General features: G+C 53.6%; 1 protein-coding gene across 1 annotated transcript; it reads left to right on the top strand.

Moving 5' to 3' along the window:
* Positions 1–1,600: 1,600 nt before the first annotated feature.
* On the top strand, positions 1,601–25,155 carry CACNA1F (calcium voltage-gated channel subunit alpha1 F; the record flags this gene model as incomplete). The annotated part of the gene is made up of 46 exons (XM_081223097.1): positions 1,601–1,680; positions 3,645–3,750; positions 3,984–4,123; positions 4,374–4,516; positions 4,618–4,770; positions 5,400–5,596; positions 5,709–5,812; positions 6,421–6,611; positions 7,011–7,103; positions 7,216–7,309; positions 7,480–7,506; positions 7,665–7,825; positions 8,714–8,939; positions 9,906–10,113; positions 10,210–10,330; positions 10,446–10,527; positions 11,729–11,807; positions 12,264–12,403; positions 12,590–12,719; positions 13,191–13,250; positions 13,400–13,506; positions 13,588–13,675; positions 14,076–14,183; positions 14,279–14,331; positions 15,306–15,452; positions 16,231–16,432; positions 16,528–16,686; positions 17,513–17,623; positions 17,853–17,936; positions 18,756–18,776; positions 18,989–19,117; positions 19,459–19,524; positions 19,781–19,872; positions 20,303–20,462; positions 20,689–20,816; positions 21,115–21,211; positions 21,398–21,500; positions 21,765–21,866; positions 22,046–22,176; positions 22,409–22,543; positions 22,812–22,981; positions 23,489–23,614; positions 23,707–23,834; positions 23,939–24,051; positions 24,452–24,649; positions 24,921–25,155. 46 exons carry the CDS (start codon positions 1,601–1,603, stop codon positions 25,149–25,151), a joined length of 5,724 nt encoding a protein of 1,907 aa, XP_081079223.1. The 3' UTR covers positions 25,152–25,155.
* Between the last annotated feature and the right edge of the window lie 716 nt (positions 25,156–25,871).

Below are 25,871 nucleotides of genomic sequence, written 5' to 3' on the forward strand. Positions count from 1 at the left end.
TGCGCTCTTCCAAGTGAGCAAAGGATTACACTGCACGCGCAAGTGTGTGTGTGTGTGTGTGTGTGTGTGTGTGTGTGTCAGGAAGGAAGGGGGAAGGAGCGGGACGGAGAGAGGCTTCTATACTCATTCATTTAAGGCAGCATTCATCTTCTAGATTGTAAAAGTGTACAAGTTAAGGCAGGGGCTTTCGCACAAAGCGACTAGGTTTGAGTCTCAGCTCTGCAACTTGCTAAATGTGCAACCGTGGGCAGGTTACATAGCTTCCCTGTGTCTTAGTTTCCTCATCTGTAAAATGGAACTGTTAATGTACCTGCTTCCTAGGATTAAACAGAATTAACTCACGTAAAGCAGCGTTGAAATGTGTGCCTGATACATAATACAGTAAAAAACAAAAACAAACAAAAACCACTATGTAAGTTACAGTCACTAGTATTCATGCATTCAATAAATGCTTTATTTTAATGTGTTATATATATGTGTGTGTGTGTGTGTGTGTGTGTGTGTGTGTACACTCCAGAGAATAATTACATAGTAAACATCCATATAACCACCATTCATGAAAAAGACCACCCTGCCTCCACTGCTCAGCAGTGCCACGTTTGTCATAAATCACGTGTACCTATATGTGGGACTCAGTTTCTGAACTCTATTCTGTTCGTAATTACTCTTGCTTTATAAAAAGCCTTGATACCCGATATGGCAAGTCCTCCCATCTTGTTATTTTTCAAAGGATTTTGGCTTTTCTAGGTCTTTTGTATATCAATATACATTTTAGAATCAGTTTGTCAAATTTCAAGGAAAAATCTCTTGAGATTTTTTTAAATTAATTTATTTATTTTTGGCTGTGTTAGGTCTTTGTTGCTGCGCATGGTCTTTGTTGCGGCGAGCGGGGGCTACTCTTCGTTGCGGTGCGCGGGCTTCTCACTGCAGTGGCTTCTCTTGTTGCGGAGCACGGGCTCTAGGCGCGCGGGCTTCAGTAGCTGTGGCTCGCGGACTCTAGAGAGCAGGCTCAGTAGTTGTGGCACACGAGCTTAGTTGCTCCGCGGCACGTGGACTCTTCCCGGACCAGGGCTCGTGTCCCCTGCATTGGCGGGCGGATTCTTAACCACTGCGCCACCAGGGAAGTCCCTTCTGAGATTTTTGTTTGTGACTGCATTGAATCTCTGGATCGCTCTGGGAAGAATTAACATCTTCACAATATTGACTATTTCAATTAGTAAATTTAATGTATCTCTCCATTTATTTAGGTCCCCTTTAATCACTTGATAATATTTGATAATTTTTTTCCATGGAGATCTTGCACATATGTTATGTTAGGTCTATTCCTACATACTTAGAATTTCAGATACTGTTGAGAAACAATTATCCTTTTTCTTATTTTAGTTTCTGACTCTGGTGCTGGTATATATTTTGTAAAGATATTTTTTTTAAATCAGTGCCTTTTCTGTTGCCAGACTCTGGCCCAAAAGGGTCCCATCTTCACCCCTCCTCACCTTCCCATCCGACCCTGTTATGGCCCCGCCCTGTGACCTTAATCCCTCCAAAGCTGGGGGAAGAGAGGGGGGCTGTGTGCAGATGGCTCTTCAACCTCGAAAGGAGGATGGCGGCATCTGAAGGCGGGAAAGGTGAGAGCAGGCTTCCACCCCTGCAGACCCTTGGAGCAAGCCTGGGCTCTGCTCCATCCTCAGCCCCTCTGACCCACCCACTGCCCACCAGGACCCCACCCCTGGAGAGCCTTTAGGGGACCAGAATCACATCATCCTGTTCCCATCCCAGCCAGCCCCAAACACAGCCTTAGATCCCAACTGAAACCCAACCGAATCCTGGCCCTGATCTCTATCCTAACGCCCACCCCAACTTCAACTCCAGTGCCAGCCCCAAGCTTAATCCTAACACAAACTTTACCAACCAGAGGGCAAACCCCCGTTAGAGTCCAAACCCCAACGTGGATACAGACCTTACCATGAGCTCTAAAGTTACCGAAACTCAACCCCAACCCCTGGATATAAGCACTGTTAGTGAGTGGGTCTCTGACTTTCCAGAAAGAGTGCAGACCCATTTTTAAGTACCAGAGAGAGAGAGAGAGAGAGAGAGAGAGAGAGAGAGAGAGAGAGAATACACACTTGATGGTGGTAGTAAGTTGTGAAGGCTTAGAGTCAGAGACTGCCTGAATTTGGCTCCCAATTCAGCTACTTCATCAAATCACTTAACCTATCTTTTTGCATCAATTTCTCCACCTGCAAAATGGGGATAATACTATGTGCCAGACATTCTTCTGAATGCTGAACTCATTTAATCCTCACAGCAACCCTATATTGTAGGTACTCTTACTGTCATCTCATGATACAGGTAAGGAAATTGAGGCTCAGAGAGGTTACATAATTTGCTCAAGGCCACACACACCTACCAAGTGGTAGAGTCAGGATTTAAACTCAGATAGCTTGTTTCCTCCAAAGCTGGGTATCTTAACCAGGCCAACCCACTGTCCCTTGGAGGCTGAAACAAGGCCATGGGACTTGGGAATGGCTTTAGCTGAAAACCCCAGTGCAAAACTCAGATCCCACCCAAACTCAAGTTAAACCCTAACCTTGATCCTAATTCAAATTCCAACTCATTCAAATATCCAGTCCTAACCCTAAATCATACCTCAAGAACACTTTACTCCCACGGTATTTAAACCCAACCCAAAACCTACCACTCAAATTTAATCCTAAATTTGCTTCCAGCTATAAACTTAATCCTACCCCATGCCAATTTAATCTCTACCCCCCAAATCTAACACCAAACCCTACTTCAATTAGAAACATAATCTCACCCTCACTCCCCTATAAACTCTCACTCTAACGTCAATCAACTCCAGTCCCAACTCTTATCCCCCAATCTTTAACTCAGTTACCCTCAACTTTCCCTAATTTTACATACTCTTCTCTCCTTCCCTCAGACAGAGGGATAGGATCATGTAGGAGGCAGCCGTGATTGCCCCAATACCCTGTCCCCCCCCCACTCGGTTTCTCCACACAGACTCCACCCCAGAGCCCAGTCCAGCCAATGGGACAGGCCCTGGGCCCGAATGGGGGCTGTGCCCTGGGCCCCCAGCATCAGGTGGTGAAATCGGCGAGGCATCCAGCCTGGGGACCCCTAAGCGAAGGACTCAGCACAGTAAGCACAAGACAGTGGCAGTGGCCAGTGCCCAGCGTTCACCCCGGGCACTCTTCTGCCTCACCCTGGCAAACCCCCTGCGGCGGTCCTGCATCAGCATCGTGGAATGGAAGCATCCTGGAAGGCCAGGGGCAGGGCTCAGGGGTGAAGGTCACCAGGGTACCAAGAGTCAAGGATTAAGCCAGGGCTGGAATGGAAGAGGGCTGAGGTCACCAGGGATCAAGGATTAAGAACTGGATTCAAGGGGGAGTTGAGAAAGGTGAAGGTCACCTGGGGGATCAAGAGTCAAAGACTAAATCTCAGCAAGAGTTGAGGATGGCTAAGGTTTCCGGGGGGTCAGAGTCAAGGCCTTGGTCAGGGCAGGGGCTGGGAATGTCAGAGCTGGTCACCTTAGGGTCAAGGGTCAGCATTGGGTGGGGAGGGCCCCAAGGGAATGTGGGGCTCTGAGACCACTCTGCCTGGGTCCTTAACTGTGTCCACCTGAGGCCCTTCGACATCCTCATCCTGCTGACCATCTTTGCCAACTGCGTGGCCCTTGGGGTCTACATCCCCTTCCCAGAGGATGACTCCAACACTGCCAACCACAACCTGGTGAGGCTAGCCCCGCCCCGCCCCGCCCCGCCTCCAGCTAGATACAGCCCCAGTAGAGCCACACCTCAAGCCTTCCAGCCAGGCCCCGCCCCTCTCTGACCCAGATGACCCTCTCCTGCCCAGCCCCACCCTCGGTCCCCGCTACTCTCCTCTTCCCCTTCCCCCTGTCAAACAAACCCCACTCCCAAATAACTTCCCGATCTCCCGCCCCCCACCCCCGGCTCCGCCCCCAGGAGCAGGTGGAGTACGTGTTCTTGGTGATTTTCACTGTGGAGACCGTGCTCAAGATCGTGGCCTACGGGCTGGTGCTCCACCCCAGCGCCTACATCCGCAATGGCTGGAACCTGCTCGACTTCATCATCGTCGTGGTCGGGTGCGCCTCTGCAAGGAATACCCCCAACCCTAGCTCAACTTCCCACCACAGGCCCGCTAAATTCGGGGCTCGGGGAAGCGACTGCTTCAGACTGCCTCCATTCGGTAGCCAGAATCAGGAATATGAACATATTTTAAACCTATTTGCATTTCCAGTTACAGGGACTTGTACTTTTTCGAGTTGAAGGGTGGGGGGAAGGGGGGATCCGAACGCCTGACCCCCGCCTCCTTGTCCTGTGATCCCCCATCAGGCTGTTCAGCGTGCTGCTGGAGCAGGGGCCCGGACGCCCGGGGGACGCCCCGCATACCGGAGGGAAGCCGGGGGGCTTCGATGTGAAGGCGTTGCGGGCGTTTCGGGTGCTGAGGCCACTGAGGCTGGTGTCCGGGGTCCCGAGTGAGTGGCTCGTTCCCCGGGCTTGGAGGTAGCGGAGGGGAGAGCGGGAGGGGGGCTGAGCTGACCCCGCCCCTACGTTGCCCACCCCTCGCTCCCCACAGGCCTGCACATAGTGCTCAATTCCATCATGAAGGCGCTGGTGCCGCTGCTGCATATCGCACTTCTCGTGCTCTTTGTCATCATCATTTACGCCATCATCGGACTCGAGCTGTTCCTCGGACGCATGCACAAAACGTGCTACTTCCTGGGATCTGGTCAGCAAGCCCACCCCAACCCCGGAACAGGATACGCCCCCTCCATTGGCTCCTAAGCCCCACCCTGTTCTCTAGGGGACACACTCAAATTCACAACACTCCGCCCCCAAGTTCAGGCTCCGCCCCCAGATAAACAAGTCTTACCCCGCCCCTCCCATATTCAAGACTCCGCCCTCAATTCCAGACTACAACCGCCCCCCTAGCTAATTGCTCCGCCCTATCACAAGTTTCCACTCACAGGTTAAGGCCCTATCCCACACTGAAGACTCCATTCTCCAGAACTGGTCCCAAATAGGCCTTTTTCATCCACACCCAAACCCGTCTTGGCCCCACCCTTCTTTCAAGAGACCCTCCCAAATTCACAAGACTGCTCCTAGGCTCACGCCTCACTGTTATTCACAAGATTCTGCCCCAAGGTTTACAGTCCCACTCCTCAGGTCCCTGTGGTTGGGATTCACAGCTTCCCAGGGGTTCAGAATCCTGACCCAGCACAATCAGAGGCTACGGGTTGTCTTTGATTTAGAAAAATCTAGAACCCTGAGGCGAGCTTCCCAGGTAGGCGGGCCTCCAAGGTGGCAACGACTGTGGGTGGGCGTGCTTCAGGTTCCAGAGCTCCAGTCTTCCCACAGACGTAGAGGCGGAGGAGGACCCATCGCCCTGTGCGTCATCGGGATCGGGGCGTGCTTGTACGCTGAACCAGACCGAGTGCCGCGGACGCTGGGCAGGTCCCAACGGAGGCATCACCAACTTCGACAATTTCTTCTTCGCCATGCTGACAGTCTTCCAGTGCATCACCATGGAAGGCTGGACTGACGTGCTCTACTGGGTGAGGTGGATGGCGGGCACACAGTGCAGAAGCTGCACCTGCCTTTCCTCACCGAGCTCGGGTGGGAGTGTCCGCCTACCCTGAGGGATGCATGCCCCTTCTCTCTCCCTAGATGCAGGATGCCATGGGGTATGAACTGCCCTGGGTGTATTTCGTGAGTCTTGTCATCTTTGGATCCTTCTTCGTCCTCAACCTTGTACTTGGTGTCCTGAGTGGGTGAGGAACCTAGACACCTACCCAGGCCTTCCTTCCTGCCCCTCAGCCCCTGTCCCTTTATTTTGTTCCTGGCAAGCTGCTAGGCATCCTTCAAAACCCATTTAAAATACCCCTTCATTCATTCAATCAACATTGAGCATCTACTGTGTGTGAGGCACTGTTTCAGGAATGGAACAAGAGACAAAAATCTCTGCCTTCCTGGCTATTACATTCTGGTGGGGAGAGACAGACAATAGCAACATACACAATAAATGTGTGTTTGTACATACATACACACACATATGTGTAGTGTCTTATATGGAATATGTGCTATGGAAAGAAAGGAAGAGTTAAGATAGGAATGCTGAGATCTTGTAATTACAAATAAGGACAATCAGGACAGGCCTCCCTGAGATGGTGTTATCTCAGTGAAAGTGTGAAAGAGGTCGAGCCATGTGGGTATCTGAGGAAAGATTGTTCCAAGCAAAGGGAACAGCCAGTGCAAAGGCTCCAAAGCTAAAATGTGCTTAGCATATTCAAAGAACAACAAGGAGGTCAGTGTGGCTGGGAGGTGATGGCAAGGGGGCCAGGGTTGTTCCCCCACCTAACCCTCTATTCTCCTCCCTCAGAGAGTTCTCCAAGGAGAGGGAGAAGGCAAAAGCGCGAGGGGACTTCCAGAAGCTTCGAGAGAAGCAGCAGCTGGAGGAGGACCTGCGGGGCTACCTGGACTGGATCACACAGGCGGAGGAGCTGGACATGGAGGACCCCTCAGCTGATGGCAACTTTGGTTCTGTGGCTCAAGAGGGCCAGGCCAGCCGCCGTAGGCAATCCCAACCTGGCCCACTCCCTGCTCCACGCATCCTCAGATGTGGGCTGCCCTCCTGAGATCCAGCCCCAGCCCGCAGCAACTCTAGGCCCCTGGGTCTTCCCTGGAGGTCCAGTGGTTAAGACTCCGCGCTTCCACTGCAGGGAGCACGGGTTCGATCCCTGGTCGGGGAACTAAGATCCCACATGCCATGCTGCGCGGCCAAAAAATAACAAACAAACAAAAAAAACTCTAGGCCCAGCCTCCAGTTAGGACACAGAACCCAGACTCAGATACCCTTCCCAGACTGCACCCAGAACAAAGTCTCCAAATAACAACCCCCCCCCAACCCACACACAGGGCCCTAACCCCACCCCAGGCTGTGCTCCACCACTGTCCTCCATGTCCCCACAGGGCTACAACTGGCAGAGCTGACCAATAGGAGACGAGGACGTCTGCACTGGTTCAGTCACTCCACCCACTCCACACACTCCACCAGCAGCCACGGTGGGGGTCCAGCAAGGTTGACAAGGGGGAGGGATGGGTAGGCAGAGGAGAAAGCCAAAGTCAGAACCCTGGGATCTTCATGTGCCAACCTCTTCTTCCACCCTGCCCACAGCCAGCCTCCCAGCCAGTGACACCGGTTCGATGGCAGAGACCCCAGGCGATGAGGAAGAGGAAGAGGGGGCTCTAGCCAGCTGTACACGCTGCCTGTGAGGGCCCCCAGCCCTTGACCCCTGACCCAGCCAGAACCCAGGACAGACCCTGACCCCAATCCTTACCTTAGCCTCCAACCTTGACCTCAGCCCCTGACCTCCAACCCTCGCTACTGACTGCCGCTCAGCCCCTGACGATGCCTACCTCCCATCCCCCTCTTTTCCAGAAACAAGATCATGAAAACCAGTGTCTGGTGAGTTGGAAAAGTTGTGTGACTGCTGGACCCCATGACTTTGTGAGCCCCACCTCCAAGCCCTCCAAGCCCCCCATGACCGCCGGGCTCCCCCACCTGAGCCCCCCAGGGCAGGCTTAGGTAGGTGATCTCAGCCGGTGGGTTCCCCATCCCCACAGCCGCTGCCTCCGCCGAGCCAACCGGGGCCTTCGGGCGCGCTGCCGGCGGGCTGTGAAGTCCAATGCCTGCTACTGGGCCGTGCTGCTGCTCGTCTTCCTCAACACGCTGACCATCGCCTCGGAGCACCACGGGCAGCCCATCTGGCTCACCCAGATCCAGGGTGCACCCCCCAGCCTGCCAGCCCTCTCCCCCAGACCCCAATTCCTTCCACCCCAGAAGCTCCAATCCAGGATCTCTCGGGTGCCCCACACCCCCAGATACTGACCTCCTACCCAAGTAAATGCAGAAACTTTAGCCTGTTCCATCCTACCTTGTAGCTTACACTTGTATAGCACTTGCTGTGTGTGTCAAGCTCTGTTCTCAGCACTTCACCTGTACTCACTCAATTTCTCTTCACTGCAACTTTAGGTGAATTAAGTACTAAGGTGCATTAAGTGACTAATCCCAGGACTCAGCTAGCGAGTGGCAAACCCAGGCAGCCTGGCTCCAAAGTCCAGGCTCTTAATACCACACTGTCTGGACAAGTTAAGCCCTCTGTGCCTCAATTTCCCCATCTACAAAATGGGAATAGTAGTAGTATCCACTTCAGGGGGTGGTGGGGAGGATTAAGTGAGTTAAAGTGAAAAATGCTTAGAACATTGCCTGGCCCACATAAAGCTAACACTTTACAAGTGTTAGCTCTTAGTATTATTCATCTTAATCTCAGCCCCCAACCTGAATACTGAGTACACTTCTAATCCCAACCCTCAAACCAGCCCCAGGCCCAACTAAACCCCAGATTCTAACTCTACCCTTGAACTGGAGTTTTTCTGTATTCATAGAGGCTGACCGAGACCCACACCCCAGCTCTGCCCCTTGCCCCAGCTCCAAGCCCCTCAAAAGCTTGCCCACTGTGACCTACAAGCTCACCCGATCCCTAGTCCTAACCACGCCACCGGCCTGTGCCTGGACGGATACCAACTACCCCAGATCGCCCCATGGCCCCTACCTCCCCACATTTCACCACAAAAACTGACTAGCCCAGTCACCCCTGCCCCTCTCCCCACAGAGTATGCCAACAAAGTGTTGCTCTGTCTGTTCACGGTGGAGATGCTTCTCAAGTTATATGGTCTGGGGCCCTCTGTCTACGTCTCCTCCTTCTTCAACCGCTTTGACTGCTTCGTGGTTTGTGGGGGCATCCTGGAGACCACCCTGGTGGAGGTGGGCATCATGCAGCCCCTGGGCATCTCGGTGCTCCGCTGTGTGCGGCTCCTCAGGATCTTTAAGGTCACCAGGTGTGTGTGTATGTGTGTGTGTGTGTGTGTGTGTGTGTCGGGGGAGAGGACGGGGGCCCCAAACACAGCGCCAACAGCCACCACCCCAGCTCCAATGATGACTATATCCTCATCACCATTCATTTATCAAATATCCATTGAGTGCCTACTGCATACAAGGCGCCCTTCCAGGCCCTAGGGAAACACCAGGAATCAAAGCAGACGCAAGTTCCTGCCTTCCTGGAGATTAAAGTCTGCTGGGGAGGGTGTCTACTCCATTTCCATCCCCTTCCTCAGCCTCAGCTTCAGCTAGAACATTATTCCCAACCCCATCTCCAAACTCAACTCCATACTCATCCCCAACCCAAGCCCCATCCCCCACCCCCAACCATAACACCATCTCTAACCCCAACCACCAACCACTCATCATCCACAAGCTCATTTACAGCCCCATAACCCAAGCCCAAGCCCAAGCCCACCTCCAGCCTCATTCCTAGCTCCCAGCCTCATCCCCATCACTAGCCACAACCCCCACATCCCAAACTCATAACCATCAGCCTATCTCCAAACGCAAACCCATCCCCAGTCCCAGCCCCAATCTCATCCCCATCCATCCTCTCCTCTATCCCAACCCTCAGCCACAGACTTATCCCCGACTCAGTCATCTACAACTCCAAATATTCCCCAACCCCATCCCTGGCTACAATCCCTAACCCCAGGCCCAACCTAAAACCCAGTTTTAGCTTCACCAACTTCCATATACCCTCCATACTAACCTCATCTCCCCTAATGCCAACCCCAACCCCGAATACAACCCTCCCCTTACTTCTTATTCTCACCTCACCCCAACTCCAAAATCAATTCCAACAATGACACGAAAGCTCATCTTAACCCAGTCCGCCCCAGTACATCCCAAGCTGGAGCCCTGCTCCGGCTCCTGACTCACCACTGGACATGTCAACCCTTCCCCCTCCATCTCTGCTGCAGGCACTGGGCATCTCTGAGCAATTTAGTGGCGTCCCTGCTCAATTCAATGAAATCCATTGCATCCTTGCTGCTTCTCCTCTTCCTCTTTATCATCATCTTCTCCCTGCTTGGCATGCAGCTGTTTGGGGGCAAGTTCAACTTTGACCAGACCCACACCAAGCGAAGCACCTTTGACACCTTTCCCCAGGCCCTCCTCACTGTCTTTCAGGTGAGACCTGGAGATCATGGGATGGGTGGGCAAGGCGGGGGGACCCAAGATTGGGGAGAGGGTCCCAAGAGCTTCACGATGACCTCCCATCCCCAGATCCTGACAGGTGAGGACTGGAATGTGGTCATGTATGACGGTATCATGGCCTATGGCGGCCCCTTCTTCCCAGGGATGCTGGTATGCGTGTACTTCATCATCCTCTTCATCTGCGGCAACTGTATCCTCAGAGCCTTGGGAGGCTGGATCGTGGCAGGGCTGGGGGAGGATAATGGGGACATGGGCACTCCATAGGCAGGCTGCTTCTCCATCCTTGTAGCCTGAGCTCACCCCAGACATCCTGTTGAACGTGTTTCTTGCCATTGCTGTGGACAACCTGGCCAGTGGAGATGCAGGCACTGACAAGGACAAGGGCAGGTGAGGTCTTGCTCTGCCTCCAAGACAGTCTCTCCCTGGGATCCCTGACTGGGACCCTCCCACACACATCCCACACCACCAGAGATGCCTTGGTCACCCTGGCAATCCCCATCTGCAGATCCAACCTTCCAGTCCTCATTCACTGCACATGCATTTATTGAGCACCTACTTTTTGCCAGGCCCTGTTCTAGATGCTAAAGAGACAGCAGGGGTCAAAGAAGACAGGGTCCTTGCTTTCATGGAGCTGACATTCTAGTTGGGGAAGGCAAGCAAAACAAACAAATGAATATATAATAATATAATTTAATTAAATATATGTTAATATGTAATGAAGAAAACGAAAGCAGAATAAGAGAATAGAGAGAAATGAAGATTGCTATTTTGGTTAGGGTAATCAAGGAAGGCCTCTATGAGAAGGTGACAGTTAAAGAGAGGCCTGAATGAAGTGGGGGAGTGAGCCATGCAAATATCTGGGGAAAGAGTGTTCAAGGCAAGGGGACAGCAAGTGCAAAGGTCTTGAGGTGATAATACTCTTAGCACATTCAAAAAACACCATGGAGGGAATTCCCTGGCAGTTTAGTGGTTAGGACTCGGCTCTTTAGCTGCTTTCACCCGGGGCCCCGGGTTCGATACCTGGTCTGGGAACAAGGGGAGTGGTAGGAGGTGAGCTCAAATGGGGGGAATAAAAAAGCCAGATGAAGGGCATTCTGGGCCATGGTGAGAACTCTGGGTTTTGCTCTGAGTGGTGCGGAGCCATGGGAGGGGTGTGAGCAGAGGAGGAATGTATCAGACGTAGAATTTAACAGCATCCCTCCTGCTGCTGAGAGAATAGACTAAGGGGATGAGGGGGGAAGCAGGGAGGTTGTATGGGACCTGAGAAAGGTCTGTTCTGATTGCAATGACCCCCTCCCTTGGCCTTGCCTATCTGCTTCCATCCTTAACAGTCACCTCCTCCCCAACTTCCTCGCACAGGGAGAAGGACACTGAGGGAACTCCACAGGAGAATGGAGCACTGGTGAGTTAGAGGCCTGGGCACTGTCTGCACCTCCCACTACCACCAATATCTGTCTATGCATGTGTGTCTTTATCCCGCATCCTCTGTCTATTCATTCCTTCTTTATTGTGTCCCTCCCATGCCTCCCCTGTGTCCACCCCCTGGTGTCTACCGCATCATCGATGACCCCCATCTTCCTGTCCCCAGGTGCCTGGTGGGGAGAATGAGGAAGAGGAAGGTGCAAAAAATGAAGGAGCAGGCAAGTGGGCAAGGCCAGGTGGAAGAGGTATGGGACCTTGGGGACAGCACCCAGGTGGAGCTCGTGACCCCTGAGACCCTCCTCTCTGGAGAGCAGCCTTCTCCGACAACATCTTAAAAATAATGGGCTTGGTGTGTGGCCAGGAACATTTGAGACGCTGAGATTAAAGAAGAGAAACAGACATTTTGTTTCACTGCAGAACTTCTCAGAGCCTTTATTATAAAATAGTACGTATACGACTGAAGATGCCAATGTGCATTCAACACACATTTACTGAGCCCCTCCTGTGTCCCATGCACTGTTCTAAGTGCTGAGGACACAACAGTGCACAAAACAGTCTGAAATCCCTTCTCTGAGGAGCTGACATTCTAGCAGGGAGATGAGAATTTACCACATGACAAGCACTGTTCTAGGTGCTTTACATACATTTTCTCAATTCATTCTCTCTCCTTTGATCTGCTGCTGCTGCCAGGCATGGAGGAAGAGGAGGAGGAGGAGGAGGAAGAGGAGGAGGAGGAAGGGGGTGCAGGGCATGTGGAACTCCTGCAGGAAGTTGTACCTAAGGAGAAAGTCGTACCCATCCCTGAGGGCAGCGCCTTCTTCTGCCTCAGCCAAACCAACCCGTGAGTGTTGAGAATGTACAGGGAGTTGGGGCAGGAGGGGCTGGGGCAGGGGGAGGACCAGGGAGCAGCCAAGGCTCGGGTGGGGTGCACGGCCTTATGCAACAGGGCCCATGCCGTATCTCTCGGGCTCCCCCAATCAACTCTGCGGTCCTGTGTTCTGACTATGGACCATTCCCCACTCCCCAGGCTGAGGAAGGCCTGCCACACCCTCATCCACCATCACGTCTTCACCAATCTTATCCTGGTGTTCATCATCCTCAGCAGTGTGTCCCTGGCAGCTGAGGACCCCATCCGAGCCCACTCCTTCCGCAACCACGTGAGCCTTGGGCTGGGGACTCAGGAGACACTCCCAAGGGTGTCCTACTGGGCACAAGCTGGGGCCAGGGTGGAGGCAGGGAGAAGACCCCTAGTTGGGCAGAGAGAGAGGAGCAATAATGGCAGCTGCAGCAGTGCCAGCCTTTATTACGAGTGCAACACACTTGGGGAAGCACCGGGGAGGTGATCAGTGTTTGGCAGAGGAGGAAGCTGTGCTCAGAGGTTGAACAGACCAAGGGCGCCCATGTAGCTGAGTAGAGGCAGAGGAACCCAAATCTGAACCCTTGTCTTTCTGGTGGCCAAGGCTTTTGCCTTGTAGAAAAGTCCTGATGATGATGATGATGGGAGAGAGAGAGATAGAGGGAGGGAAGGAGAGAGGGAGGGAGGGACAGCAAAACTTACTGAGAGGTACACACAGCTAGGGTCCCCCTCAGCCATGACTCGGTGGCTCCCCCTCTTTCTTGCCCCCCAGATTCTGGGGTACTTCGATTATGCCTTCACCTCCATTTTCACTGTGGAGATTCTACTAAAGGTGACTAATGGACCGCCCATCATACCCCCAGTTACCCCAACCTACTCCCCACCCACCCCTGCAGCCCACCTCTCCTGTTTCCATCCCCAACTCCCTTCTCTATCCCCGGATTTGGGGTCTAACTAGCCTGATGTCCCCCTACTCCCCAGATGACGGTGTTCGGGGCTTTCCTGCACCGTGGCTCCTTCTGCCGTAGCTGGTTCAATCTGTTGGATCTGCTGGTGGTCAGCGTGTCCCTCATCTCCTTTGGCATCCAGTGAGTGAAACCTGCCTACCCCATTCCTCCAAGAGCCAAGGCCAGGCCCGGGCCATGGCCTGAGGACTGCCCCCTCCTCAGCTCCAGTGCCATCTCGGTGGTGAAGATTCTTCGAGTACTCCGAGTACTACGGCCCCTCCGAGCCATCAACAGGGCCAAAGGACTCAAGGTAATCCCATCCCACCCAAATCCATGGGACCCAGACCCTGCCCCGCCCCTGGGGCCAGGATCACTGATCCGACTGACCATTTGCCGTGATGCATGACCACATAGCCTGGCCGCAATGTGTAACCACACGGCCCTGACCACTGGCCATGTGGCCTCATCCATGTTCCTTACAAGTGACCATCCATTCCTTACCAAAGGCCACATTTCTGTGATCCAAGTTCCTGACATGTGGCCACATACCCCTGTCTGGCAAACACATTTCCCGTTGGTACCCACACATCCTTCACCCAAGACCACATGTTCCTGACCCAAGTCCCTGAGCTCCATCCATGCCCAGAGTCCTTGCCCTGTGGCCACCGTGGCCTGCGGTGTCCATGAGCCATATTTGTGGGTGTTTGCAGCACGTTGTGCAGTGTGTGTTCGTGGCCATCCGGACCATCGGGAATATCATGATTGTGACCACGCTCCTGCAATTCATGTTCGCCTGCATTGGTGTGCAGCTCTTCAAGGTGGGAGGAAACACTGGAGGGAGGCCCAGGCATGAATCAAGGCACGGGGCCGGGGGATGAAGGGTGCATCTGCTTGACAAATATCCTCTCTGCAGGGGAAATTCTACAGTTGCACTGATGAGGCCAAACACACACCCCAAGAATGCAAGTGAGTGCCTGAAATCCTGCCCTCCATGGAGCCCAGGACCCTCCCAAAGTCCAAAGAGGCCCCTAGATCTCACCCAGGCCTCTAAAACCCCTAGATCTTCCTCCAAGGACCTGCAGAGACCCCTCCAGATTTTATCAAGGCCCCCAAGACCCCAGAAATCCTCAAGGCCCCAAGATACATCCCGAGAATTCTCCCAAGAACGGCAAAAGCCCTCAGACATCAGTCCTTAAGAGGCCCCCCCAATAACTGCCCAAAACCCCTCTCCACATTCCCCAGAGTTACCTACATTCCACTCCAGAATCCCAACCGTCCTCAAACACCCGACCCCCACCACCAAGTCCCCAGCTTCCGTCTTGAGACTCCTACAGAGGGTAATAGTTCGCTGAAATTAGACATTCCTGGTTCAAATTCGTCTTATGAGACTTGGATACATTTCGTAACCTTGCTGAGTCCCATTTTCCTCAACTGAAAAATGGGGATAAAAAGAGTGTGGATTTCACACGGTTGTTGTGAGGAGCAAATGAGTTACTACACAGAGAGTGTACTACAATGTAAAGTTAGTACACGTAAAGCCTAGCACAGTGCCTGGCATATACTTAGTGCTGATAAATGTTGGCTGTTATTCGTATTGCTTTTTCCTGGATGGCAACGATGGTGACAATAATGCTGATGATAGCTAATGTATACGGCCCCAACAATGTGCCAGACGCTGTTCTCATTGATTAACAAAATTAATCCTTGTAACAAGACAGGAAATACATTCTCTTATTATCCTTATGTCATAAATGGGGAAAACTGAAGCACAGAGGTTAAGTGCCCAAGGTCACCCAGCCAGTAAATGGAAGGGCAGGATTGGAACCCAGGCTATCCAGCTCCACCACTACGCCCTGCTGCCTCCGTGCTGCAGACACCAGTCCCCATTCCACAGCTCCCTACCCCTCCTCACCCACCCAGCATGTCTGCAACATCCACAGGGGCTCCTTCCTGGTCTACCCCGATGGAGATGTGTCAAGGCCCCTGGTCCGGGAGCGGCTCTGGGTCAACAGTGATTTCAACTTTGACAATGTCCTTTCAGCCATGATGGCCCTGTTCACTGTCTCCACCTTCGAAGGCTGGCCTGCGTGAGGGGCAGGGGCCCAGGGATGGGCAGGGGACTGGGCAAGAGGCTTTAGGGGATTGGCTTTGGATATCCTGGGGATGGGTGGAAGGGTATCTTGGGATGTGAAGAAGGTCTCTGGAGAGTGGATAGGGTTTTCTGGGGACTGGTGGGTGTATCAGATGACTAGGTGGGGATCTCCCAGAAGTTGGCTGGGGGTGCTTTGGGGACCTGGTTGAGGGGGCCTCCAAGAATTGGGTAGAGAGGTCTCTGAGGCACTAGGTGGAAGTCTAGAGAGGACTGCGTGGGATTTAGGGGGGGGTACCAGGTAGAGGTCTGGGGGGACTGGGTGGAGGTCTTGGAGGAGATGGAACTGGAGATTCAGGGGTTTCCAGATAGCTGCACAAGTCTTTGGGAGTACTAGGTGGGGGGTGATGGAGCAAGGAATTCAGGTTGATAGGACAGGGGATTTAGAGATCTTTGGGGGCTTGTTGGGGAGTTCTGGGGAGCTGCATGGGGATCCTCAGATGGCTGGAGGAGAACTGGGAGTCTGTGGGAACTTAAGGGATTTGGGAGTCTTGGAGGGCGTGGATGGGGATTCTCAGGAAGGTTGGATGGGGATCTCTGGATCTCTGGAGGGCTGGGCTTTGGGAGTCTTTGAGGGCCGGGTGTGTAGGTCTCAGATAGTTAGTTAGGTCAGGGGATTTGGGGATCTTTGGGGATATTCTGGGGTGCCTAAGGTGTCTGGGGACAGGTCTGAGGGGTCTGGGATATCCCTTCACTTGCTCCCACTGGCTCCCCAGGCTGCTATATAAGGCCATCGATGCAAACGCAGAGAACAAGGGCCCCATCTATAATTACCACGTGGAGATCTCAGTGTTCTTCATTGTCTACATCATCATCATTGCATTCTTCATGATGAACATCTTTGTGGGCTTCGTCATCATCACCTTCCGTGCCCAGGGCGAGCAGGAGTACCAAGACTGTGAGCTGGACAAGAACCAGGTGACCTCCGACCCCTGATCCACCAACCCCCACCCCCACCCCAGCTCCTTGCCTCGGGACCCCACTGCTCACTCATGCCTTGCACCTATATGCAGCGCCAGTGTGTGGAGTATGCCCTCAAGGCCCAGCCACTCCGCCGCTATATCCCCAAGAACCCGCATCAGTATCGGGTGTGGGCCACTGTGAACTCTGCTGCCTTCGAGTATCTCATGTTCCTGCTCATCCTGCTCAACACGGTTGCTCTAGCCATGCAGGTCTGAGCTCCCCACCCTGATCCCGCCAGACACCTGACCCTATTCTGTCTGCACAAATCCTTAAGAACTGTCAGGAATGCTTTAGCCTGCAAGTAACAAAACCCCCAACTGACAGAGACTTAAGCTTTAAAGATATGTGCCACATATATTCAAATGAAAGGCCAATAATCATAAGTTGTATCCTGATTTCAGAGATGTGAGAATGTGGAAAAAATGGCAGATGGCAAATGTAAGTTGTCATTGGCTGTGAAATGCACCCCAATTTCAGAGATTCTAAACTGTGAAAAGATGTGTATCCTGGAGTCAATGAATTATGATAGTTACCTCACATAGAAGCAGTGCAGAGGTAGGCTGTTTGCTCATTGCTCATCAGGGACCCAGGCTCTATATTTCTGCTCCTCTATTCTTAGTAAGTTGGGTTTCGTTCTCATGACTGTTGCTTCATGGTCACAAGATGGCTGCCACAGTTCCAGGCATCAAAACCACATTCAAAGAAGGAAAAAGGAAGGAAGGTTGCACCAAGGGACTCTCCTCACTTGACCCTTTTATTGGAAATCAAAAATAATTTTCACAGAAGCTGCCCAAGCAGCAGCAAGCTTACGTTTCTGTCTCATTAGTCAGAACTAGCTGCAAGGAAAGCTAGGAAATCAAGGGCTGGGCTTTCCAATATCCATAATGAGAGGTGGACAGTGTGAGAGGTTTGGCCAACCCATAGTGCTACCACATCCCCAGACTTACCTCAGTCCAAGACAGAGAATATTTGGTTGGGGTGTGGGGGGGAAATCTCTGCCTCAGGCTATGTCCCCACGTCTGATTTTCTCCCCAGCACTATGAGCAGACTGCTCCCTTCAACTATGTCATGGACATCCTCAACATGGTTTTCACTGGCCTCTTCACTGTTGAGATGGTGCTCAAAATCATCGCCTTCAAACCCAAGGTACCCCCCAAGGCCTAGACCCATTCCTTAGGGTGGAACTCACTGCATAGCTCTCAGGGGGCCAGCAACCAGGGAGTCATGAGACTAGGGAGGAAGAGGGATCTAGATGCAGCCTTATCATGTGATCCAACCTAGACCCTGCCTCCCCAATGCCCCCAACCACTACTAGCCCCATACCCTAGCTTGCTAGCTCTGAGAAGACAGGGCACTGCTTTCCTCCTGTCTACAGCATTACTTTACCGATGCCTGGAACACGTTTGATGCTCTTATTGTGGTGGGCAGCGTAGTGGACATTGCCGTCACTGAAGTCAACGTGAGGACTGGCTCTCCACTAACCCGCTCACCCCCTACCAACCTTCCCTCACCTCAACCCCAGGGCTTTCTTTCACATGGGGAGGTGGTTCCCACTCACATCCACCCCACTCCTGGCAACTCAGAGCTCCTCCCTCTAGCTCTATCCCTTGAGTCCCTATTGGGTTCAGCCAAAGCCCCCTTCTACCAGCTCCCGCTCGTTCATTTGCAAGCTATCCTCTGGCTCCAGCATCTCCTAAAATGACTCCTGTTATTTCTATTATTTTCTTCATTGCTTCTACATCCCCCTCCATTGGTCCCATCATCTCCACCAACTCCTGCTTTGACTCCATCATCTCCTCTGATTCCTTCATTGGCTCCATTTCCTCCACCGACACCATCGTCTCTGACACTGGGTCTTTCACGGTTCTGTCATCACCACTGACTGCACGGTTGGCTCCATCATCTCTTTCACTGGGTACTACATGGTCCTCCATTGACAATGCTGCTGGGTCCATATCTCCATCACTGGCTTCTCCATTGGATCCTCCATCGGTTCTCTCATCTCCGTGAAACCACTGGCTTCATCATTTCCTCGATTGGCTCCAATATCTCTCCTCCACCATCTCCTGTGCCCTCTCCTCTACCTTTCACCCTCATTACCAACTTTTCCTTCAACCATCCTGATCCATTACCACATAACCTTCCTTATCATCCCTTGGATAATAACTCTACCATCCATTATCCCCCGTATCTGCTCCATCATTTCTCTCCTTGTTCATTGGCCCTGTGACCTCATCATCTCCTCCATCACCTCTATTTTGGCAATATCTCCGTGCAGAATGGTGGCCATCTTGGCGAGGTAGCCCCCCCCCCACCTCACAACAGGGACTCTCTGCCTCTCTCTTCACCTACCCTCCTTTCCTTTCTTCCCAAAAGTCCTTAGAAATGCTCCCTGACCACCCTGGGGCCTGGGTTCTGAGGGATTTGGAGGCTGGGAGGGCCAAAGCATGAGACAGGGAGGTGGCTGGGGCAAATGTGGACTGAGCATACCCACCACACGCCCAACCCCAGAGCTCTGAGGACAGTTCCCGCATTTCGATCACTTTCTTTCGCCTCTTCCGAGTCATGCGGCTGGTCAAGCTCCTCAGTAAGGGTGAAGGGATTCGCACATTACTCTGGACATTCATCAAGTCCTTCCAGGTAACTCCCCCACTCCTTTGTTCGCCCCTCATCCCCACTTCACACCCTCAGCTTGTCCTTTTACCGCCCCCAGAACTACACCTTCCAGCGTGCCATACCCATGTGCAGCTTACCATTTCCAGTTTTCTCTCTTTTGTGGGCTCTCAATTCCCAACATGTCTTGGCCTCACTGACCTTACTCTATTGTATTTAATACTGTGTCCATATTTGGGAGTCCCTGGCAGTCATGGGCACTTTGGGGATGGACCACATCTCTCAGCAGGCCCCGGCCTGAGTGCATTCTGGGGCTTAACAGTTCTCTGCCTGGACCTGAGTATCTATCCTCCTCTCCACCCCCATAGGCCTTGCCCTATGTGGCTCTTCTCATCGCAATGATATTCTTCATTTACGCAGTCATTGGGATGCAGGCAAGTGAGAAACCTGGGGAGCATCCCTCAGGCACTCCTCTGTTGAGGGGGGTTAGATAGGAATGAGCCCAAAGTGGGGGTAGAAAGACAGACAAGCTGCACCACCCTGAGTCAGTCCATACATCTGTGAAATGGGATCAGCAGTGCCTGCTTGTCAGGGTTGTAAGGATCCTTTGGGTATTAGGTGTTGTGAAATGGATGGGAACCTGTAGGGGCACGGAGTCACCCCTCTGACACAGCCCCTGTATGCCCCCAGATTTTCGGCAAGGTGGCTCTTCAGGATGGCACACAGATCAACCGAAACAACAACTTCCAGACCTTTCCACAGGCTGTGCTGCTTTTGTTCAGGTGACACACACACACACACCCTCTCCCCTGCTGCTTTGATCTCCAGCATGCTTTTGGGTACCCACACATACTCTCTGGGCCCCTGACTGCCTGAGATATGGAAGTAACAGGGCAGCATGGGGCTCCATATTGCCTGAGACCTTTTCTGGCTGTGTTCTAAAGAATCTTTTAGAATATTCTAGCCTCAGCCATCCTTTTTCTGGCTGCAAGACGTATATCTTTCATAGGCCTCAGCACCCCCTCTGTAAAATGCAAACATGATTGTCATCAACATGGCCACACCAGCTTTTAAAATATTGAAATGCTGTTTTTACCAGATGTAGCCCCTGGTAAGAAATAGGTCATCTCCTCACCCCTCTGGCCCCCACAGTGGCCCTTGTCATGACTTCATAGCCTCCCCCCCAAGATGGCACCACTGTGTGACCCCCAGGTGTGCTACTGGTGAGGCATGGCAGGAGATAATGCTTGCCAGCCTTCCTGGGAGCCGGTGTGACCCTGAGTCTGACTTCGGCCCTGGTGAGGAGTTTAGCTGTGGTAGCAATTTTGCCATAGCCTATTTTATCAGCTTCTTCATGCTCTGTGCATTCCTGGTAAGGACCAATCCCCACAACCACCACTACTGCCCCGGGGGCTGGTCCTGATGGGGATGAGGTGGGGAGCCCAGATCTTCAGAACGGGTAAAAGGGCTGGCCTGATGACAAGATCAACCCGGGGACTCATGACCCAGTGACCATAGAAGCTTACCTCCGCCTCCCGCCAAGCCCCCCATACTCTTCTCTGCCCTTCACCTAACCTCTCCTACTCACTGGCCCACAGATCATAAATCTCTTTGTGGCTGTGATCATGGACAACTTTGATTATCTAACCAGAGATTGGTCCATCCTGGGCCCCCATCACCTCGATGAATTCAAGAGGATCTGGTCTGAATATGACCCTGGGGCCAAGTATGCCCTCTGACCCCATACCCGGGATACCAGAGGACAGTGCACTGCCTCACAGTCCTCCAACTCTGGAACCTCTGACCTATGCCTCCCATTACCCAGGCAGTAGATGCCCCAAGTTTCCCACTGCCCCTGTTCTCTGCCTTTTCCCCTCCCCCACTGACTGCCCTCCAGTTCTTCCCTGGAAAACTATGGGGTGTTGGTGGGGCGAGGGAGTGATGAGCTGGTAGGGCCTTGAGTAAGGACCAGAAGTGGTATCTCCAACCCAGTAGTGCCTCTCTTCCACCCCCACCTTCCCCAGAGGCCGCATCAAGCACCTGGATGTGGTTGCCCTGCTGAGACGCATCCAGCCACCCCTGGGATTCGGGAAGCTGTGCCCACACCGAGTGGCCTGCAAGGTCTGTGCACCTGCCCACCACTGCCACTGAGAGGACTGTCACCACACAGCAGGGGTGGGCAGGGACCCTGCCTTGGGTGGGGAGGGGGTGTTTGGTGGCATCCTCAATGGTTTCTGCCCTTGGGCATCACATGCCTGCATCCCTGGCATTTGCCCAAAATGGGTTCCATGTCCCTGGTGTGCACAGAGACTTGTGGCGATGAACATGCCTCTCAACTCAGATGGGACAGTGACATTCAATGCCACACTCTTTGCCCTCGTTCGGACATCCCTGAAGATCAAGACAGAAGGTGTGTGGGGAGGAGGGGGAGGGGTAGGAGGGGGAGGGTCCCCGGGGAAGGCGCAAGGAGCAAACTAATTGAGGGATGGGCCCCACTCTTAGCTCTGAACCTCAAAATAGGTGCCTCTGCCTTCTCCAGGCCTGTTTTCCCACCTGTCCAACGGGGGCGGTGTTTGGATGCGGTAGAAGTTTGTGACGCGCTCTCCAACAGTGAAGGAGTGGCTGTGAAAGGCTCTTCCTATTGGCTCATGCCCCACATCCTCTCCCCATGCAGGGAACCTGGAGCAAGCCAATCAGGAGCTGCGGATTGTCATCAAAAAGATCTGGAAGCGGATGAAGCAGAAGCTGCTAGATGAGGTCATCCCCCCAGCTGACGGTGAGCTAGCTCCACCGCAATTCCTTAAGCCTGCCTCTGAATGTCAACGATTGCTCACCACCACCAAACCATCACTGGCTGGAGAGGGAGGGGTGCAGGGGGAGAGTCCGAGCTTTGATGTGGGGGTGTGGGGAGCAGAGGACTCCTGTATGATCTTGCCTCCTCTCCCTTGCTCCCAGAGGAAGAAGTTACCGTGGGCAAATTCTACGCCACATTTCTGATCCAGGACTATTTCCGCAAATTCCGGCGGAGGAAAGAAAAGGGGCTACTAGGGGCCGAGGCCCCCCCAAGCACCTCCTCTGCCCTTCAGGTCTTGGGAGCAGGGCCTGAGCTGGGTGGGGGTATGTGGGAGCTCTGTGGCTGAGGCTGACTGCCTTCTTGATCTCATGGAACCCATGTCACAGATGAGGAAACTGAGACCCCAAGACGCACAGAGGGTCAGGGGTGACTGTGGGGCTCCTTCCCCCACCCCACACTCCTACTCAGGGACAGGGAAGTTTAGACCCTGAGCTACCCGCTTCCCTATTTTCCCACCCCCACAGGCTGGTCTGAGGAGCCTGCAAGACTTGGGTCCTGAGATGCGGCAGGCCCTCACCTGTGACACAGATGAGGAGGAGGAGGAAGAGGGGCAGGAGGGGGAGGAGAAGGAAGATGAGAAGGACCCGGAAACGTACAAAGTAAGGACAATAAGCTTTCACTCCCCCAGGAACTCTTGATTGTAAAATACACCCTCAACCCTCTGAGTGATTTCCATACTGCGTCTGGGAGGAAGCCCCCCAGAGAAGACCCCCTGCAATAGACAAATGTTTATTTGGTACCTACCACCCACTGTTGAAGGGCAAGGCCCAGATTTGGCCCCTGGGGAGCTCATTGGAGACACACTATTTGACCAAGTGACTTTTAGTTATAACTTGTATGCAACGCTCAGTCCTGTGATTTCCACAGGCCCCAATGGGCTCCCAGTCCCCATCTCGCCGGAGCTCTGTGATTTCTGTGTCTCTGCCTGCCTGGGACAAACCGCCAGATTCACTTTCCCTTGGGCCCAGTGATGACGATGGGGGTGCTCCCAACTCCAGACAGTCCAGTGTGCCCCAGGCCGGGTCCCACGCCCACAGGTATGGCTAAAGGTCTGCAGGAGGACTGTGAGGGAAGGCAGGGACTAGCCACTTTATGGGGTACTTCAGGGGGCAGAGGGTGTTTCCAGTGAGACAAACGTCTATTAAAAGAAAGCCCATGTCTCCTTTAAAATGATGACAGGTTAGGGCTTCCCTGGTGGCGCAGTGGTTGAGAGTCCACCTGCCGATGCAGGGGACGCGGGTTCTGCCCCGGTCCAGGAAGATCCCACATGCCGCAGAGCGGCTGGGCCCATGAGCCATGGCTGCTGAGCGTGCGCGTCCGGAGCCTGTGCTCCGCAGCGGGAGAGGCCACAGCAGTGAGAGGCCTGCGTGCCACACACACACAAAAAAAAATGATGACAGGTTAATTTTATGTTATGTGAATTTTCCCAGTTAAAAAAAGTCTAGTGTTTCTGTAGAAGGTAGGACATGAAATGAGAGGGGACCAGGGGCCCAGGACCACACTGAGGGGATCTGGTCTGCCTAACTTGCCTCACTTTCCCCCAGGAGAAGCTCTGGGGTTCTCATTTTCACCATTCCGGAAGAAGGAAGTTCTCAGTCCAAGGCAACCAAAGGGCAAGAGAAGCAGGATGAACAAGAGGAAGTCCCCAGCCAGCACTCTGGCCACGACACGTAGGATGAGCCCATGAGCCACGTGCGAGAGGGATGGCACCCCATCGCGCATGCCCAGGCCTGAGCTCACCCCAGCCCTCCCTCCCAAACAGGCTCTCCTACCTAGATGAGCAGGCAGGGACTCCCCCACGCCCCATCCTTTTGCCACCTCACAGACCCCAGAGATATGTGGATGGCCACCAAGCACCACGCCGCCGTCTGCTGCCCCCAACGCCTGCAGGTGAGAGTGGACATGGGTCCTGGGAGGCCCCTTGGGCCATAAGGGCAGAGGGCTGGGGAGGCACTGACATTCCTCTTTGCCCCTGGTGCCCCCCACACCCCCAGGCCGGAAGCCTTCCTTCACCATCCAGTGTCTGCGGCGCCAGGGCAGTTGTGAAGATTTACCCATCCCAGGCACCTATCATCGTGGGCGCAACTCAGGGCCCAGCAGGGCACAGGTGAGGTGGGGGAGGGGGGCTGAGGCCCGGAGGGGTGGGGGGCAGCCTAGGCTGAATTTATCAAATACACTACATATCGGACCCTTCTGAAGAAGGGGGCACGTGTGAATTCACACAGTCCTCACTGTGCCTGTGAGGTGGGTACTGTTACTAGCCCCAGTGTACAGATAAGGAAACTGAGGCCCAGAGAGGCTTACTCAAGATCGCACAGCTAGTAAGTGGCAAAGCTGAGATTTAAATCCAGGCCTTCTATGCTCTGAAATAAACCCACGGCTGATTTATACCCATTCAGTTTGACTCCAGTTGTGTTTGGGGGGTAAGAGGTAGGCACAGGAGTGATTCCTAGATCCTCATACCCTCCCCATCAATCACTATGCTCCTGATGTTTATTCTGGTCCAGGGTTCCTGGGCAACCCCTCCTCAGCGGGGCCGGCTCCTATACGCCCCACTGTTTTTGGTGGAGGAGGGTGCAGCAGGGGACGGATACCTCGGCAACTCCAGCAGTCCACTGCGCACCTTCACCTGTCTGCACGTGCCTGGAACCCACTCAGACCCCAGCCATGGCAAAAGGGGCAGTGCTGACAGCCTGGTGGAGTCTGTGAGTCCAGAAGGGGAGGGGGCCGGAGGGATGGGAGAGAAGGGGAGAAGGTGGGAGCTTGGGAAGGAGGGTCCCCAGTCTCTGTGTTGTGTATGTAGTTATCCCTTTGCTCTGTGACTTCTGCTCAGCAAGATGTGTGCCCCACTGTCCCCCACTGACTTCCCTGCGTGCCCTCATGGGTTCATCACTCATCCACACCAACCCCTCTGTGCACACTGCTTCGACTCCATGCTCTGCCCTCTGTCAACACTGATCCCATCTGTGCCCCCAGGTGCTCATCTCCGAGGGCCTGGGCCTGTTTGCCCGAGACCCACGCTTCGTGGCCCTGGCCAAGAGGGAGATTGCAGACGCATGTCGCCTGACACTGGACGAGATGGACAGCGCTGCCAGTGACCTGCTGGCACAGAGGACCAGCTCACTTTATAGTGACGAGGAGTCCATCCTCTCCCGCTTTGATGAGGAGGACCTGGGAGACGAGATGGCCTGTGTCCATGCCCTCTGAATTCCCATCCCTCCCCCACTGCTCAATAAACCTCCTGCCCTCCCTTCCTCAGAAGGAGACCGGCATGGACCACACCCCTGGATTTTGGTGTCTTTGCACTGGAGGCCTGGGGCTGCCCAGCGGTCCTCATCTATCCATCCCGTTTCAGCCCTGAGCCACTGCCCACACGCGGGTATTTCCAGAAACCAGGACAGCCGGGCCTGATTATTCAGCGTCAGGGAAGGAAGGAGGAGGAGGGGAGGCGGAAGAGGCAGCAGCCAAAAAAAGCTGGAGACAGAGTGGAGGTGGTGGGGGAAGGGAGGTTTCTGGACAGGTGGAGGAAAGTGGAGAGAGTGAGGATGTGTGAGGGCTCGGATGAGGGGTGGGGGAAAGTCAGAGATTCCACAAGGGGTCAGGCAGATCAGACTGAGGCGGGACAGACGGACGGAAAGGAAAGGATAAGGAAACCTCCAGGAGAGTCCTGCCAGTAGAAAGGCCTGGAGCTTAGAACTAGCTTGGCATGTGACGTATCATAGGCAGAGGGGTCCTCTGACGGCATCAGGAAGGGAGGCTAAATTGGGATCACCCCCACCTCCCCCCTTCTGCTTGTGAAAAAAAGAAATCTAGGACTTCCCTGGTGGTCCAGTGGTTAAGACTCCATGCATCCACTGCAGGCGGCACCGTTCTATCCCTGGTCCAGGAACTAAGATCCCGCATGCCTCCAGGTGTGGCCAAAATAAA

This window comes from Mesoplodon bidens (assembly GCF_964165515.1).
Source record: "Mesoplodon bidens genome assembly, chromosome: X".
Classification (NCBI taxonomy): domain Eukaryota; kingdom Metazoa; phylum Chordata; class Mammalia; order Artiodactyla; family Ziphiidae; genus Mesoplodon; species Mesoplodon bidens.